Genomic DNA, 13,403 nt, shown 5'->3' with positions numbered 1-13,403 from the left:
TCATGCGTAGTTTACCAAAATCATGCGTAGTTTACCAAAATGTCTTTCAAAAGATGAATCCACATTGATAGAACTATTAGGTTGCTGTTATCACCCGCAATTTTTCAAAAGGCTATATTTGATATATTTAGACAAATTTCAATAACTTGAATAAATTCCTCCCTTGGTTTGATGATCGATCATGCTGGGCCAGAGTCCCACACACCGGCTGAGTAAAACATTACAAAAGTTATCCAGCAGACCTACAGTCTCCCTAGTTGGGTTACAATTCAAAACAAGGAATGACCAAACCCTATTTACAACAAAACTACATCCCATTCCTCCGATACATAGCATTCCCATAGCTTTTTTGACACAAGAACACAATTTACTTGGCCCCAAACAAATATTGATCAGTCTATGTACATGTCTAAAAAAAATAAGGGCTCTGAGACAGCTTCATCAACCTGAAACCTTCAATTCAAAGTTCTAACGTAACAACCAGTGTTAAGAAGAGTGCCATCCTTGTGTCTCAAGCATAAGCAACGCCCATCTTCTGCACATGCAATTTGAAAAATCAGCTCAGAATTCCCATAAGCTGGCGATGGACGAGGAGCAATACCCCATCTAAACTACAATAGAATTTCAGTTTGACATTTTCTGCTCCAAGTAGCATTGAGAGCTATGTTTTTGACATCATTCAAAACATTAAAAAAAAGAGTTGCACTAGAAACATGACCTGTTTGAAGGACAGCTTTGTTTCTCCCCTTCCAAATGGTTATTGGAAAAGTCATCTCCAAGTTCTTGACATCCATTTAACTCTATACTTCCTTCTCCACCATCATTTCCATGTCTGCATCAATATTAAATACCTAACCTAGTGAACATCACACTCCTTTAACTATGCTGTAGGTCAAAAACACATGCACTGGTGATTCCAAATCCCTTTCACAGATTGCACATCTGCTGGCAAGATTTATATTAGAAAATTGCAATCTGTTGTGAGAGAGAAACCTGTCCATAGGTGCCAAATAGAAACACCATTATGCCCTTGGAGGAACATCCTTCACCCATATTGATTCAGTCCCATATCGGCCAGTACTCAAATAACATGATAAGTCTTTTTTATTTTTTGTTTTAAAAACTACAAGATATAATTCAGATTCTATATGAAAAAAAAACAATATTTAAACACAAGCTGAAACTTAGTAAAGGTAGTAAAGGTGGTGCCTAGCCCATTAAACTGTCAAGTTCAAGTTCCAAATTTTGAGCTGTCCTTTTTGGATCTACATATTAAAAGGTAGTGCACTAAAAGCTGATGCAAATGGAAAACTTTTGCTTCTTGCTGGTCTACAAGATATGTAACTTGTAGCTGTTCCTTCTATCAGGTCGGCAATTATTGGTAAAAGACTATACAAAAAAGTTAAGTACAAAAAGTGAAATACTATGCAGCATGTAAACACCTTCCATCTCAGTTGAAAAATCAGAATCGTACAAAAAGAATCTTTTGAAGTGGGGCTTTCAAAATACAAATGCAGCGTGTTAACACCTTCCATCTCACGAGAAAAATCAGAATCCAAAATACTCTTCACATTATATATATATATATATATATATATATATATATATATATATATATATATAAGATGTTAAGAAAAATCTCAGATATGAGAAAAGAAGAAAAAAACATTAAAAAACCGTGTATGTACACATCCTAGACTTATGATTGTTTGATGAAATCTCATTGTGTATGTGCACAGTTTTTTTATGTTTTTTTCTTCTTTTCTCATATCTGAGATTTTCCTTAACATCTTATAATCTGTGTGTGAGTGATACAGAAAGAGAGAGAGAGAGAGAAAGAGATTTACATTTACATATGCAATCATTTTTGTTGCTTGAAGTATCAATAAGAAATTCCAAAAACATCAACTACATGGCGAGTTATTGATACCTTGTCCACTGGCTACCGAGATTGATTGCAGGCACACTTTGTTAGTTTATTATGGACAACAGAGGCAATAATGCAAGAATCAGATGCAAAATATAACATACCTTACTCTCTTAAAACATGAGTGGGTTCTGTTACAATTCAACCCCTCATAACTTGTGCAATTCCTAGAAATGATGAGAAAATGTTAACACAAACTGATGTTACTTCAATCATGCAGAACAAGGTGAAACAGAAACGACATTAACATTCTTCTACTTTACCTGGAAGGATAGACCAATGAAACAGCAGTAACAGCGTTAGCTCCCAGGTAGTATGAACCATCTGTGTAGGCAAAAATATTTGTTCCATCAATCCCAGATGTCAGAAGAATGCAAGCAGTAACTGGGCGGCCAGCCAAACAACTCCCATCTGGCTATCTTCATCTACTGGCTATATCTTCAGAAGTTCTCCATCATTCTCTGCCCAATCTGATCCTTCTTTTACATAACCCTTGACTAATGCTGACCATGTGACCGCATTAGGAGACATCCCCTTCTCAATAACTGTACCTAGAAGCCAGAAAGCATCTTCAAACATTTTACTCTTGCAGTACCAGCAAATGAGCGTATTGTAAGTGATTTCATCAGGTAAAATGCCTTCCAACTGTAACTTGTCCAACAGCTTCAAAGCCTCATGAACCTCCCGTATCCTACAAAGACCATTTATCAGGGAATTGTAAGTGACTATATCAGGCACACATCCTCGATGAATCATTTCTCTTAGAAGCTCAAGAGCAGTTTGGACATCCCTTGCATCGCAAAGACCATTTATCAAGATGTTATACGAAATGGTATTGGGAGCAGCGTTCTTCCTTAGCATTTCCTCGTACAAACCTAATGCCTTGCCCACGAAACCACCTTTACAAAGTGCTTTTATGAGAGCATTATAAGTGATTGCATCTGGTGGACAACCTCGGAAATCCATTTCATTGAGAAGATTAAGAGCTTCTTGAAACGAACCCCTCCTCAGCAAGGAACTTATTAAAGTGTTATAAGTAACCTGATTGGGAATTGCACCGTAGTCAACCAATTCATGGAAGATCTTGCATGCCTCCTCTATTTTACCGATTTCACAGAAGCCATAAATTAAGGAGTTAAAAGTGAAAACATCAGGATTGCAACCTTCAGTCTTCATCTTATTGAATACTTCTACAGCCTCATCCACCCTCCTATTTTTGCAGAAAGCATGTATAAGACAATTGTAGCTGACAACGTTCAATTTAATGCCTCTTGACAGCATCCTTTGCAAAAGTTCAAGAGCCTCATCCAATCTACCTTTCTTGCATAAACCATCGACCACTGTAACGTAAGTAAAAATGTTGGGGGAGCACCCTTTCACCACCATCTCTTGAAGCAATTCCTGCGCCACACCGAGACGCCCGACTTTGCACAAACCACGAATCAAAATGGTGTACGTGAAAACGTCGGGCTCACAGCCTCGCAAACACATATCACGGTAGAAAATGGCCTTGGCTTCATTGAATTGGCCATTCATCAAGTACCCATTTATCAGTGTATTGTACAAGACTACGTTGGGATTTGTTATTTCATCAAACAGTTTCCTGGCTTCATCAATTCTGCCATTTCTACAAAGACCGTGCATTAGAATTCCGTAAGTTCTCTCATTTGGGGTGCACCCCCGCATCAGCATCCTATCAATTAGTTTTGCAGCCTCATATATCCGGTCGAGTGTGCACAACCCATGAAGAATTGCATTGAATGTTTTGACGTCTGCGGGACAACCCATGAGAAACATCTCTTCTAGAAGCTTCAATGCATCGGCAACTCTTCTATGCTTACACAAGGCATGTATCAGAGTCTGGTAGATCGATGTATCCGGTACACATGCGTGCTTCGTCATTTCCGAAAGCAACGAGCAGGCTGAGTCCAGTTGATTCATCAAACAAAGCGCCTTCATCGCAATGAGAAATGATAAAACCGTTGGATAAACACCACGATTCAACATCTCGAAGAAGATGGGAGGAGCCATTTCGTGGCAATTTTGAGACACCAACAAGTCCAATACAAAATTATATGATCGGAAAGTGGGTTTGCACCAAAACCTCTCCTCCATCTCCTTAAGAATCCTGACGGCATTACCCGGCAGTCCAGCATCACGATACCGTCTCATGATCACAAGAAACAAAGCCTCGTCACAAACAACACCCAACTCCTTCATTCTACTCAACACCTCGTCTATCTTTCTAAACTCCCTGTTCTCACCAAGCTTATTGATCAACGCACGATATACCTCTACCGTGTGCGAGAAGCTCTTTTGGGATGATACCCAGCTAAAAATGCACATTGTCTTCGAGATTCCAAGCGGGACCTCGATCAATTCGCAAAGCTGACGCGGGGTTATCTTGTTTCTCATCGACCGCCGAAGCTCTTCCAGATCGAATGGTTTGAGAATCCTTTCCCATTTGTTTTCCACAAAAGATGAGTAAGCACAAGAAACCAACAGGTGGGCCGATGGCGAAGCTTTGACCGCATTAGCAGCGCGACTCAGTCGCCCGATCATGGTATGCAGAGATAGGCACACCATTCAGCTGTAAAATTTATTTTTAAAGATCCATGGCTGATTCGAGCATTGCTCGCGGAAGCATTTTCGTCGAGTCATTTCGTCGACCACTTTATGTGTGCTGGTGGGAGCAGAAGAAAGCAAAAAAGGCACTGCAGCGTCGTGCAGCAGGAGAAGCGTGAGTGGGATGTGGGAAGCGTCACTCGGAACTCATGGTGGTGGATTCAGATAATGGCATATTAGATCGAGTAGGAAATGAACTCAAATCTGAAATACAAGGGCAGATCTGCTTTTCCATCTCCGACCATCATGCGGTCAATTAGTAGATAATATAATTCTTGCTCATGAGAGTATTCACTCTCTTTCCGGTCTTAACCAGAACTATTTGTGCTTAAAAAATGATCTTTCCAAAGTCTACGATAGAGTGAACTGGAGGCTCTTGGAGAATGCGCTCAGGGGCATGGGGTATTGCAGCACCTCGATTGACAGAATTCTCACTTGCGTCTCTTAGACAACATTTGCGGTCCCTATAGATGGGATGTCTGGAGAGTACTTCAACATGCAAGGACTTGAGACAAAGGCGACCCTCTTTCACCCCCATCTCTTTGGCTAAATGCCCCAACCTGCTCACCTTTGTTGACGTCTTTATTGTTTTCTGTGCAGTTAATTAAACTTCGATAAGAGAAGTTCAAGGCGCCTTGGATGAGCTCAAGTGGTGCTCTAACACGTGCATAAACTCTAGCAAGTTCCACGCTATCTTGCTGGGTAGGAGACAAGGTTCGTCCAGCCTTATTGATAATATGAGTTGGGCAATTGGCTCCCTGCCTCTCATCTATTTGGCGCTCCCACTGTTCACCGGCGATCTTCAAGCTGATTGGTGCAAGCAGTTAGTGATGAAAGTTGAAAAGAATCTAGCATTATGCATTATGGAAAACGAAAACTCTCCTTTAAGCCCCGTAGGAATTCACCCCGCAAAACTCGTACGATCGCAGCATTTTTCACCCGGTAAAAAGTCCGAGGTTAGAACTCGGACTTTTTACCACGGATATTTCTCCTCTTTCGCCTCTTCCCCTCTCGGTCTCTCGTTCCTCTCCTCTCGCAGGGCCTCTTCTCTATCGCTCGCTTCATCCTGTTTTCTCTCGTATTTCCCTTCCGTCGCCTCTTCCCCTCTCCTCTCTCGGTCTCTCGTTCATGTCCGCTCTCAGAGCCTCTTCTCTCTCGCTCTCTCCAGCCTATCTCGTTTTCTCCTCTTCCCCTCTCCTCTCTCGGTCTCTCATTCCTCTGCTCTCTTGCTCTCTTGTTCTGTCGTTCCACTCCTCTGTTGCTCTATCTTCCTTCAGACGCACGACCTCAAGCACCATCTTCAACAGGAAATTTCTGTTCTTCCCTCGTCGCTGCTCCTTTACTAAGGTACGTGGCGATTTCTCATTCACTGGTAACAGCTATCTGTTTTTACTTCAGCTACCTCTGTTTCCGTTGAATTTTACAATGACATTAGGGCTAGGACATCAAACGGACAAATGGGTTGCTTTTATCTTGATGTTGGTATTATACATTAATGAGTTAAATAAAATTGGAAAGAACTTGTTGGTGAAAATATGCTGATTGATTGTGGAAACTGATTTTTGTGCTGCATGTTTTTGACAGATTCTTTATGGGTTGTGACTCTTTTAGATCATTCTGATGCTTAAGTTACTTAGATAAATCTTGTGTTTGGTAAAGGATAAATATCTAATTAGATTGAAAATATGCTTTGAAGATTATAGTCGGCTACTTCACATATATGTGGAACTGGCTATGTTTGGTTCGAAGCACCAATCGAACCCATCTAGTACCTGGTATGAGTGCACTGTAGTACAGGTTAGCTGTTCCGAAACTAATGGTTGCTCATGGCTTGAGAAAAGGAGATTGAGGTTTGGAAAGATTTGCAAAATTCTGATGCTCGACTCTGCATTGTTCGCAAAGGAACATACTTAAGCTTCAAAGGAGAATCATATTACTTTGAACTATGGTTAGGAACTGAGTGGGAGGTTTCATTGTCCATACTGTTCGAGCTTAGTTTCGAGTAAATGTTGAGAATGTCCTTTTCCAATTTGTTAGTAGTTTAGCAATGGTTATGATTATTGCTTTGTATTCAATCCAAAAGTACAGTTTTCCTCTTCTGTTGCATATTTTTTTACTTTACTCGAACAATTCAAGTATCACATGCAATCTGCACTGCACTATGCATAGGCTAGGAGCTTTTATTTGATGAACCTGCTTCCTGTTTGGAAACTGGAACAATGATGCTAATTCTGACATGACTCCTTGCTTTCAGGTATGATACGACTGTGGCGCATGCTGTTTTAACAGTTTTTCCAGTGTTGATGTTTCATTTCCTAATAACTGGTGTAGTTTTGGCTACAATTTGTTGGTATGTGTTTAACAAGCACATAAACAGCTAGGGAAAGGAAATATTAGTTGGTCATAGTAAAAATGATGAACATATTTGTAACTTAGGAAATATTAGTTGGTCATAGTAAAAATGATGAACATATTTGTAACTTCACATGTTATGATTTCTTATGTTAAAGCAGCATAACATGGGAGGGCTAGTGTCCACATGTCTTATGTGAAAGCATCTTATGTGAAAGCATCATCACATGTCTTGCTCATTCATTTTCATATTGGACATATGAATTACGATTGCCATATGCTTATCCTCTATTCTGATGTTAGATTCATGTTTCTCTCCCTGCTCCTTGTTATGCAAGATTCTTCGAATTTTTAAGCTCCTAGCCTATGCATAGTGCAGTGCAGATTGCATGTGATACTTGAATTGTTCGAGTAAAGTAAAAAAATATGCAACAGAAGAGGAAAACTGTACTTTTGGATTGAATACAAAGCAATAATCATAACCATTGCTAAACTACTAACAAATTGGAAAAGGACATTCTCAACATTTACTCGAAACTAAGCTCGAACAGTATGGACAATGAAACCTCCCACTCAGTTCCTAACCATAGTTCAAAGTAATATGATTCTCCTTTGAAGCTTAGTTAAATTTATCCTGCAAAAAACTACTATGCGCATCAAACACAGTTAATTTTACTCTGAAAAAAACTTCCATGCAATCAAACGGGACCTTAAATCAGAAAATGGTTAAATTTCATCCTGTATTTTTTTCCAGAAAAAATTACCGTGGTAAATTTACCACGTTAAATTCTTCCTTGCAATCAAACGCAGCCTCAAGGGCGTTTAATGGCCTAAAAATCTGGAATTGAAAATATATTTTCAAGGAATGGGAAAAATCTTCCCTATTCTCATTTTAATGTGTGTGTCATAACTGAGAAATAAGTTTCCAAAAAAAATATTTCTTAGTTTGATAACAAAGAAACATATTTCCAGAAACTTGTTTCTTTATTATGAAGGAATGTAAGAAGGAAGCAAGCAGAAATTGATACCTCCGGTAAGACAAGCAAGCAGTAAATAAAGGGACATCAATCAAGGAAGAGCAGCAATTCACCACTTTTTTTATACCTGTGCTCAGACCCAGTGAGGGGGAAGAGATGTCTAATCTATACTGAAATGCACAGGTAGAAAAGCACTGTCGTTCAGGGTGATTTGCAAATAACTCGATGTGCAGGATATATGCAATAGCAGCTATCTGTGTAAAGACGAGACTACTCCTGTTAGTGTTATGGCTTGCATTCTCGCATACACATTGATGACAAAATCGAGCAGAAAAACAGCGATACAGATGAATTTTTGCAACACCATTATTACAGTATAATATAACAGAAGAGAATTATACTCGACTAATATTACACAAGGAAACTGGGGAAATGAAACTGGGTAAAAGGAAAGAACACTCCGTAGACATGAATGCACGAACCTGAGTGTGCGTGGCCACTACTTCTGCTCCGATGCAGAACTCACAGTAAGATGCCGTCACAACAAACTTAATTGCACAACCAAAACCCCAATTAGCAGAATCAATGGTGGCACCACCAGAGCTTCATCCGATTTACACAGAGTTTTCCTTCTCCAATCCAAATCGGAGCAACTCTCAGAGGGCCTGATGTTCTGTGTATCAAAGGCCCACCCGTCGTTGCTGCAATGCATTACTTGCCCAACATCCCGAGCAGTCTTCGCACTTGCAGGGCCCCTCTCCCAGTGGATCCCGTTGGAAGAAACCGTCACGCCGACGGAATCCGACAAATTTTCCACTCTCCCGTGATACCACATGTACCACCTCTCCTCGTCATCGCTTTAGGTATCTCCCAACTATTGGGGAGCCAATTTCACAAGAATCCCAGGAACCATTGCTACCCAAAGCAAAGACCAAACCTTCAGAGGCTGCCCTTTCAGTGGCCAATCCTGCATTTCGCGGCGTCGGAGGAGAAGTCGAGTTCGAAGCGACAGCCGGTTTCTCCGGTTCATCCTTGGCACAGCAGCGGATTTTGAATACACAGGGGGATGCTCTGCTGTTGGTAGGGCGGGGCTTCTTTTGTTTCAGGGCGCAGGTGCTGCTTGGGGAGCCACAATGAGCGGGACCCTTTCGTGCTTTGAAGGTAAAAATACTGGTAAAACTCGCACTAGCGGTCGTCTTCTTCATCCATTTGGACGAATCTGGCCGAGGGACGCCGACCAAACGGAAGCCGCTGCACAAACGAGAGAGGAAGAGACGGAAGACTTGTTCAAAAGGCTATATTTGATATATTTAGACAAATTTCAATAACTTGAATAAATTCCTCCCTTGGTTTGATGATCGATCATGCTGGGCAAGAGTCCCACACACCGGCTGAGTAAAACATTACAAATTTTATCCAGCAGACCTACAGTCTCCCTAGTTGGGTTACAATTCAAAACAAGGAATGACCAATTCCTATTCACAACAAAACTACATCCCATTCCTCCGATACATAGCATTCCCATAGCTTTTTTGACACAAGAACACTACTTACTTTGCCCCAAACCAATATTGATCAGTCTATGTACATGTCTAACAAAAACAAGGGCTCTGAGACAGCTTCATCAACCTGAAACCTTCTATTCAAAGTTCTAACGTAACAACCAGTGTTAAGAAGAGTGCCATCCTTGTGTCTCAAGCATAAGCAACGCCCATCTTCTGCACATGCAATTTGAAAAATCAGCTCAGAATTCCCATAAGCTGGCGATGGACGAGGAGCAATACCCCATCTAAACTACAATAGAATTTCAGTTTGACATTTTCTGCTCCAAGTAGCATTGAGAGCTATGTTTTTGACATCATTCAAAACATTAAAGAAAAGAGTTGCACTAGAAACATGACCTGTTTGATGGACCGCTTTGTTTCTCCCCTTCCAAATGGTTATTGGAAAAGTCATCTCCAAGTTCTTGACATCCATTTAACTCTATGCTTCCTTCTCATTTCCATGTCTGCATCAATATTAAATACCTAACCTAGTGAACATCACACTCCTTTAACTATGCTGTAGGTCAAAAACACATGCACTGGTGATTCCAAATCCCTTCCACAGATGGCACATCTGCTGGCAAGATTTATATTAGAAAATTGCAATCTGTTGTGAGAGAGAAACCTGTCCATAGATGCCAAATAGAAACACCATTATGCCCTTGGAGGAACATCCTTCACCCATATTGATTCAGTCCCATATCGGCCAGTACTCAAATAACATGATAAGTCTTTTTTATTTTTTGTTTTAAAAGCTACAAGATATAATTCAGATTCTATATGGAAAAAAAAAACAATATTTAAACACAAGCTGAAACTTAGTAAAGGTGGTGCCTAGCCCATTAAACTGTCAAGTTCAAGTTCCAAATTTTGAGCTGTCCTTTTTGGATCTACATATTAAAAGGTAGTGCACTAAAAGCTGATGCAAATGGAAAACTTTTGCTTCTTGCTGGTCAACATATCTACAAGATATGTAACTTGTAGCTGTTCCTTCTATCAGGTCGGCAATTATTGGTAAAAGACTATACAAAAATGTTAAGCACAAAAAGTGAAATACTATGTAACATGTAAACACCTTCCATCTCAGTTGAAAAATCAGAATCCAAAATACTCTTCACATTATATATATATATATATATATATAAAAGATGTTAAGGAAAATCTCAGATATGACAAAAAAAAAACCATAAAAAAACTGTGGACATGCACAATGACATTTCATCAAACAATTATAAGTCTAGGATGTGTACATACATGAAAAAGAGCCGAAGAGTTCCACTCAATTCTGCTACAGATCCAGCGACGAAGATAGCAAAAGAAGAGAGATAGGAGACAAATGAGATAGAGAGAGAGGGAGAGGGAGAGGAGGTTAGACATTCTTGTTGCAGAGCATCCACCGTTGAACCAGTTGTTGCACAGATTAGGGCTGTAAGTGAGAGAGAGAATGAGTGAGACGTAGATAAAGATCACAGAATGAGTGGTACCTACCAATTTCTCTCTCTCTCTCTATATATATATATGTGTGTGTGTGTGTGTGTGTGTTTGAGCATCCCTTTTTCAAAAAGTGGAAGCACATAGATGGATTTGAAATGCCGAAGAATGCAAGAACAAAAGAAATTCATGAAAATCCACCCAGTTTGGAATTTATGAGACAACAAAGTTAAATATTAGTAGTAAAATCCTTATAAAACCCATCTGCACTATGATTTCTTTAATTTGTAGTTTTGGACATTTCGCATCCATCCTATGGTTGAATTCGTTTACAACGACCTAAATGGATGAAATCTGGGCAGACACCTGGACAGCAGATATAATGAATGTTGAAATTATTTTTCAACAAGAAAAAATCTGAATGTATAATGTATATCTGTGTGTGAGTGATACAGAAAGAGAGAGAGAGAGAGAAAGAGATTTACATTTACATATGCAATCATTTTTGTTGCTTGAAGTATCAATAAGAAATTCCAAAAACATCAACTACATGGCGAGTTATTGATACCTTGTCCACTGGCTACCGAGATTGATTGCAGGCACACTTTGTTAGTTTATTATGGACAACAGAGGCAATAATGCAAGAATCAGATGCAAAATATAACATACCTTATAACTTGTGCAATTCCTAGAAATGATGAGAAAATGTTGACACAAACTGATGTTACTTCAATCATGCAGAACAAGGTGAAACAGAAAGGACATTAACATTCTTCTACTTTACCTGGAAGGGTAGACCAATGAAACAGCAGTAACAGCGTTAGCTCTGATGTAGCTATGAACCATCTGTGTAGGCAAAAATATTTGTTCCATCAATCCCAGATGTCAGAAGAATGGAAGCGGTAACTGGGCTCTATCTCTCTCTCTCTCTTTCACACACACACACACACACACACACACACACACATATATATATATATATATATATATATATATATATGAAATTTCTTCTATATATAATATTAGTTTAACCCACAAAATGAGATTGAAGTACAATTGAGAATAATTAATGCATTGCCATACTCAATTTACAAGAGGGCTCACTTGGTTAACTAGGGCCCACAGTAACACATGGAATTTTATTGTGGAAATGAAACTTTAGTTCAAATTTAATAAAAGGCTCCGACTGCCGGAGTTTTTGAGCTATTATGGAACTTTAGTACCAGCACTAAAATTCCACTTGAATAGGTAGAACTTTAATACTGGGTTTCATCTGAACAAGTAAAACTTTAATGCTGGATGTTTGTTAACTTCCCAACACCTAGAACAAAAGTTAGGTGAAATCAAACAAATTGGGTAAATGAAATGTATAATAAACATTCTAAAAAAAAATGCTGTACTAAGTACTTGGTAGGTTTAATCCTGGATATTTATTTCCATGTATTCAATTCTTACCCAATGGTACTGACATGCAGCAGAACTCCTTTGATCAGGCCCCGCATGCATCCTGTGGCAGGTTGCTTAGCTCTATGCATTGAAGGCCAGATATAACTGGAGACCGCCCTGAGTTAGGGGTGAACACGAGCCGAGTCGAGCCCGAGTTCAATCAGCTCGAGCTTAGCTCGACTAATGAAATCTTGACCTCGACTCGACTCGAGCTCGAGAATAGCTCGACGGAAGCAATTCGAGCTCATCGTTACGTGTTGAGCTCAAGCTCAACTCGATTAAGGCTTGACAAACTCGTTTGAATAGAGTTGATATTCATCGTTACGTGTTGAGCTCGAGCTAGACTCGATTACGGCTCGACAAACTCATAAACTCGTATGAATATATCGACTTGGTTGAAGCTCGAGCTCGACTCGATGGTTACGTGTTGAGCTCGAACTCAACTCGATTACTTGAACGAGTCGACTCATGAACTTGAGCTCAGTTCATTAAGCAAATGACTCGACTCGAACTCGTTTACAAGCCGAGCTTTAATGAGTCGAGCTCGAGCTCTAGCTCGTTGTTCGCCCTTACCCAGAGCGTTGTAATTCAGTGAATAAATAAGCTGAAGCAACCCTTTCATCACTATCGCTTCATTCATTTCCCTCACTTTAATTACAATCAAGGTCTGGAGGATTTTGTTTTTTAAACACAAGTGCTTAACGTTTAACATATTTATGGATGACCGCTTAACATTTGAGAAATTACACATAATGGTCTGATTTCATAAGATAGTTCATAAACACATGTTCTATGATGAAGAAGATTAAAACAAACTATGAAAAACTGCTTCGCTCTTAGTAAAAAAGATGACTTCTTCAAAAGAATTTCATAAGCTGCATTTTAAGTTCATTCTATGCCATTTCACATGTCCCTTGCTTTCTTTACTTCTCAACATCTCTTGCTTTTTGTCTCTAAAGCCGCAACAAATAGAAGTGCAAAATGGTGGAAAAACTGACAAAAGATATACGTATTGCTAGAAGCACTTTACTTTGAAGCTTTTTTTTCTTGTACTAAAATGCACTTTAACAATTTTGTTCATGTTAAATTATGTGTTTGTGA

At 39.4% G+C, this 13,403-nt stretch overlaps 1 protein-coding gene and 1 long non-coding RNA gene across 10 annotated transcripts; one reads left to right on the top strand and one right to left on the bottom strand.

Moving 5' to 3' along the window:
* Positions 1-209: 209 nt before the first annotated feature.
* Positions 210-11,656, bottom strand: LOC116255939 (pentatricopeptide repeat-containing protein At5g64320, mitochondrial-like). Of its 9 annotated transcripts, none has more exons than XM_050078173.1 (8): positions 11,641-11,656; positions 10,680-10,851; positions 9,783-10,050; positions 8,364-9,599; positions 8,009-8,135; positions 2,191-5,359; positions 719-2,094; positions 210-535 (listed from the first exon to the last, which is right to left on the bottom strand). In XM_050078173.1, the coding sequence occupies exon 6, from the start codon at positions 4,511-4,513 to the stop codon at positions 2,360-2,362; it is 2,154 nt and encodes a 717-aa protein (XP_049934130.1). In that variant the 5' UTR covers positions 4,514-5,359; positions 8,009-8,135; positions 8,364-9,599; positions 9,783-10,050; positions 10,680-10,851; positions 11,641-11,656; the 3' UTR covers positions 210-535; positions 719-2,094; positions 2,191-2,359. The 9 variants fall into 9 exon arrangements, with proteins under 9 accessions (XP_049934130.1, XP_049934136.1, XP_031487895.1 ...); XM_050078179.1 differs by lacking the exon at positions 11,641-11,656 and having other exon boundaries at positions 719-993; positions 2,032-2,094; positions 10,680-11,029; XM_031632035.2 differs by lacking the exon at positions 11,641-11,656 and having other exon boundaries at positions 719-832; positions 2,032-2,094; positions 10,680-11,029.
* LOC126410123 (uncharacterized) lies at positions 5,376-7,195 on the top strand. Its single transcript, XR_007573524.1, has 2 exons — positions 5,376-5,899; positions 6,807-7,195. It is a non-coding gene; the product is annotated as an uncharacterized LOC126410123 (long non-coding RNA).
* Positions 11,657-13,403: the final 1,747 nt, after the last annotated feature.

This window comes from Nymphaea colorata, chromosome 1 (genome assembly GCF_008831285.2).
Source record: "Nymphaea colorata isolate Beijing-Zhang1983 chromosome 1, ASM883128v2, whole genome shotgun sequence".
Classification (NCBI taxonomy): Eukaryota; Viridiplantae; Streptophyta; class Magnoliopsida; order Nymphaeales; family Nymphaeaceae; genus Nymphaea; species Nymphaea colorata.
This window is presented reverse-complemented; position numbering and strand designations above follow the sequence as displayed.

Bases quoted from the DNA above. Each gene is read 5' to 3' on its own strand.
- LOC116255939 (XM_050078173.1), bottom strand. From the start codon at position 4,513: ATGGTGTGCCTATCTCTGCATACCATGATCGGGCGACTGAGTCGCGCT.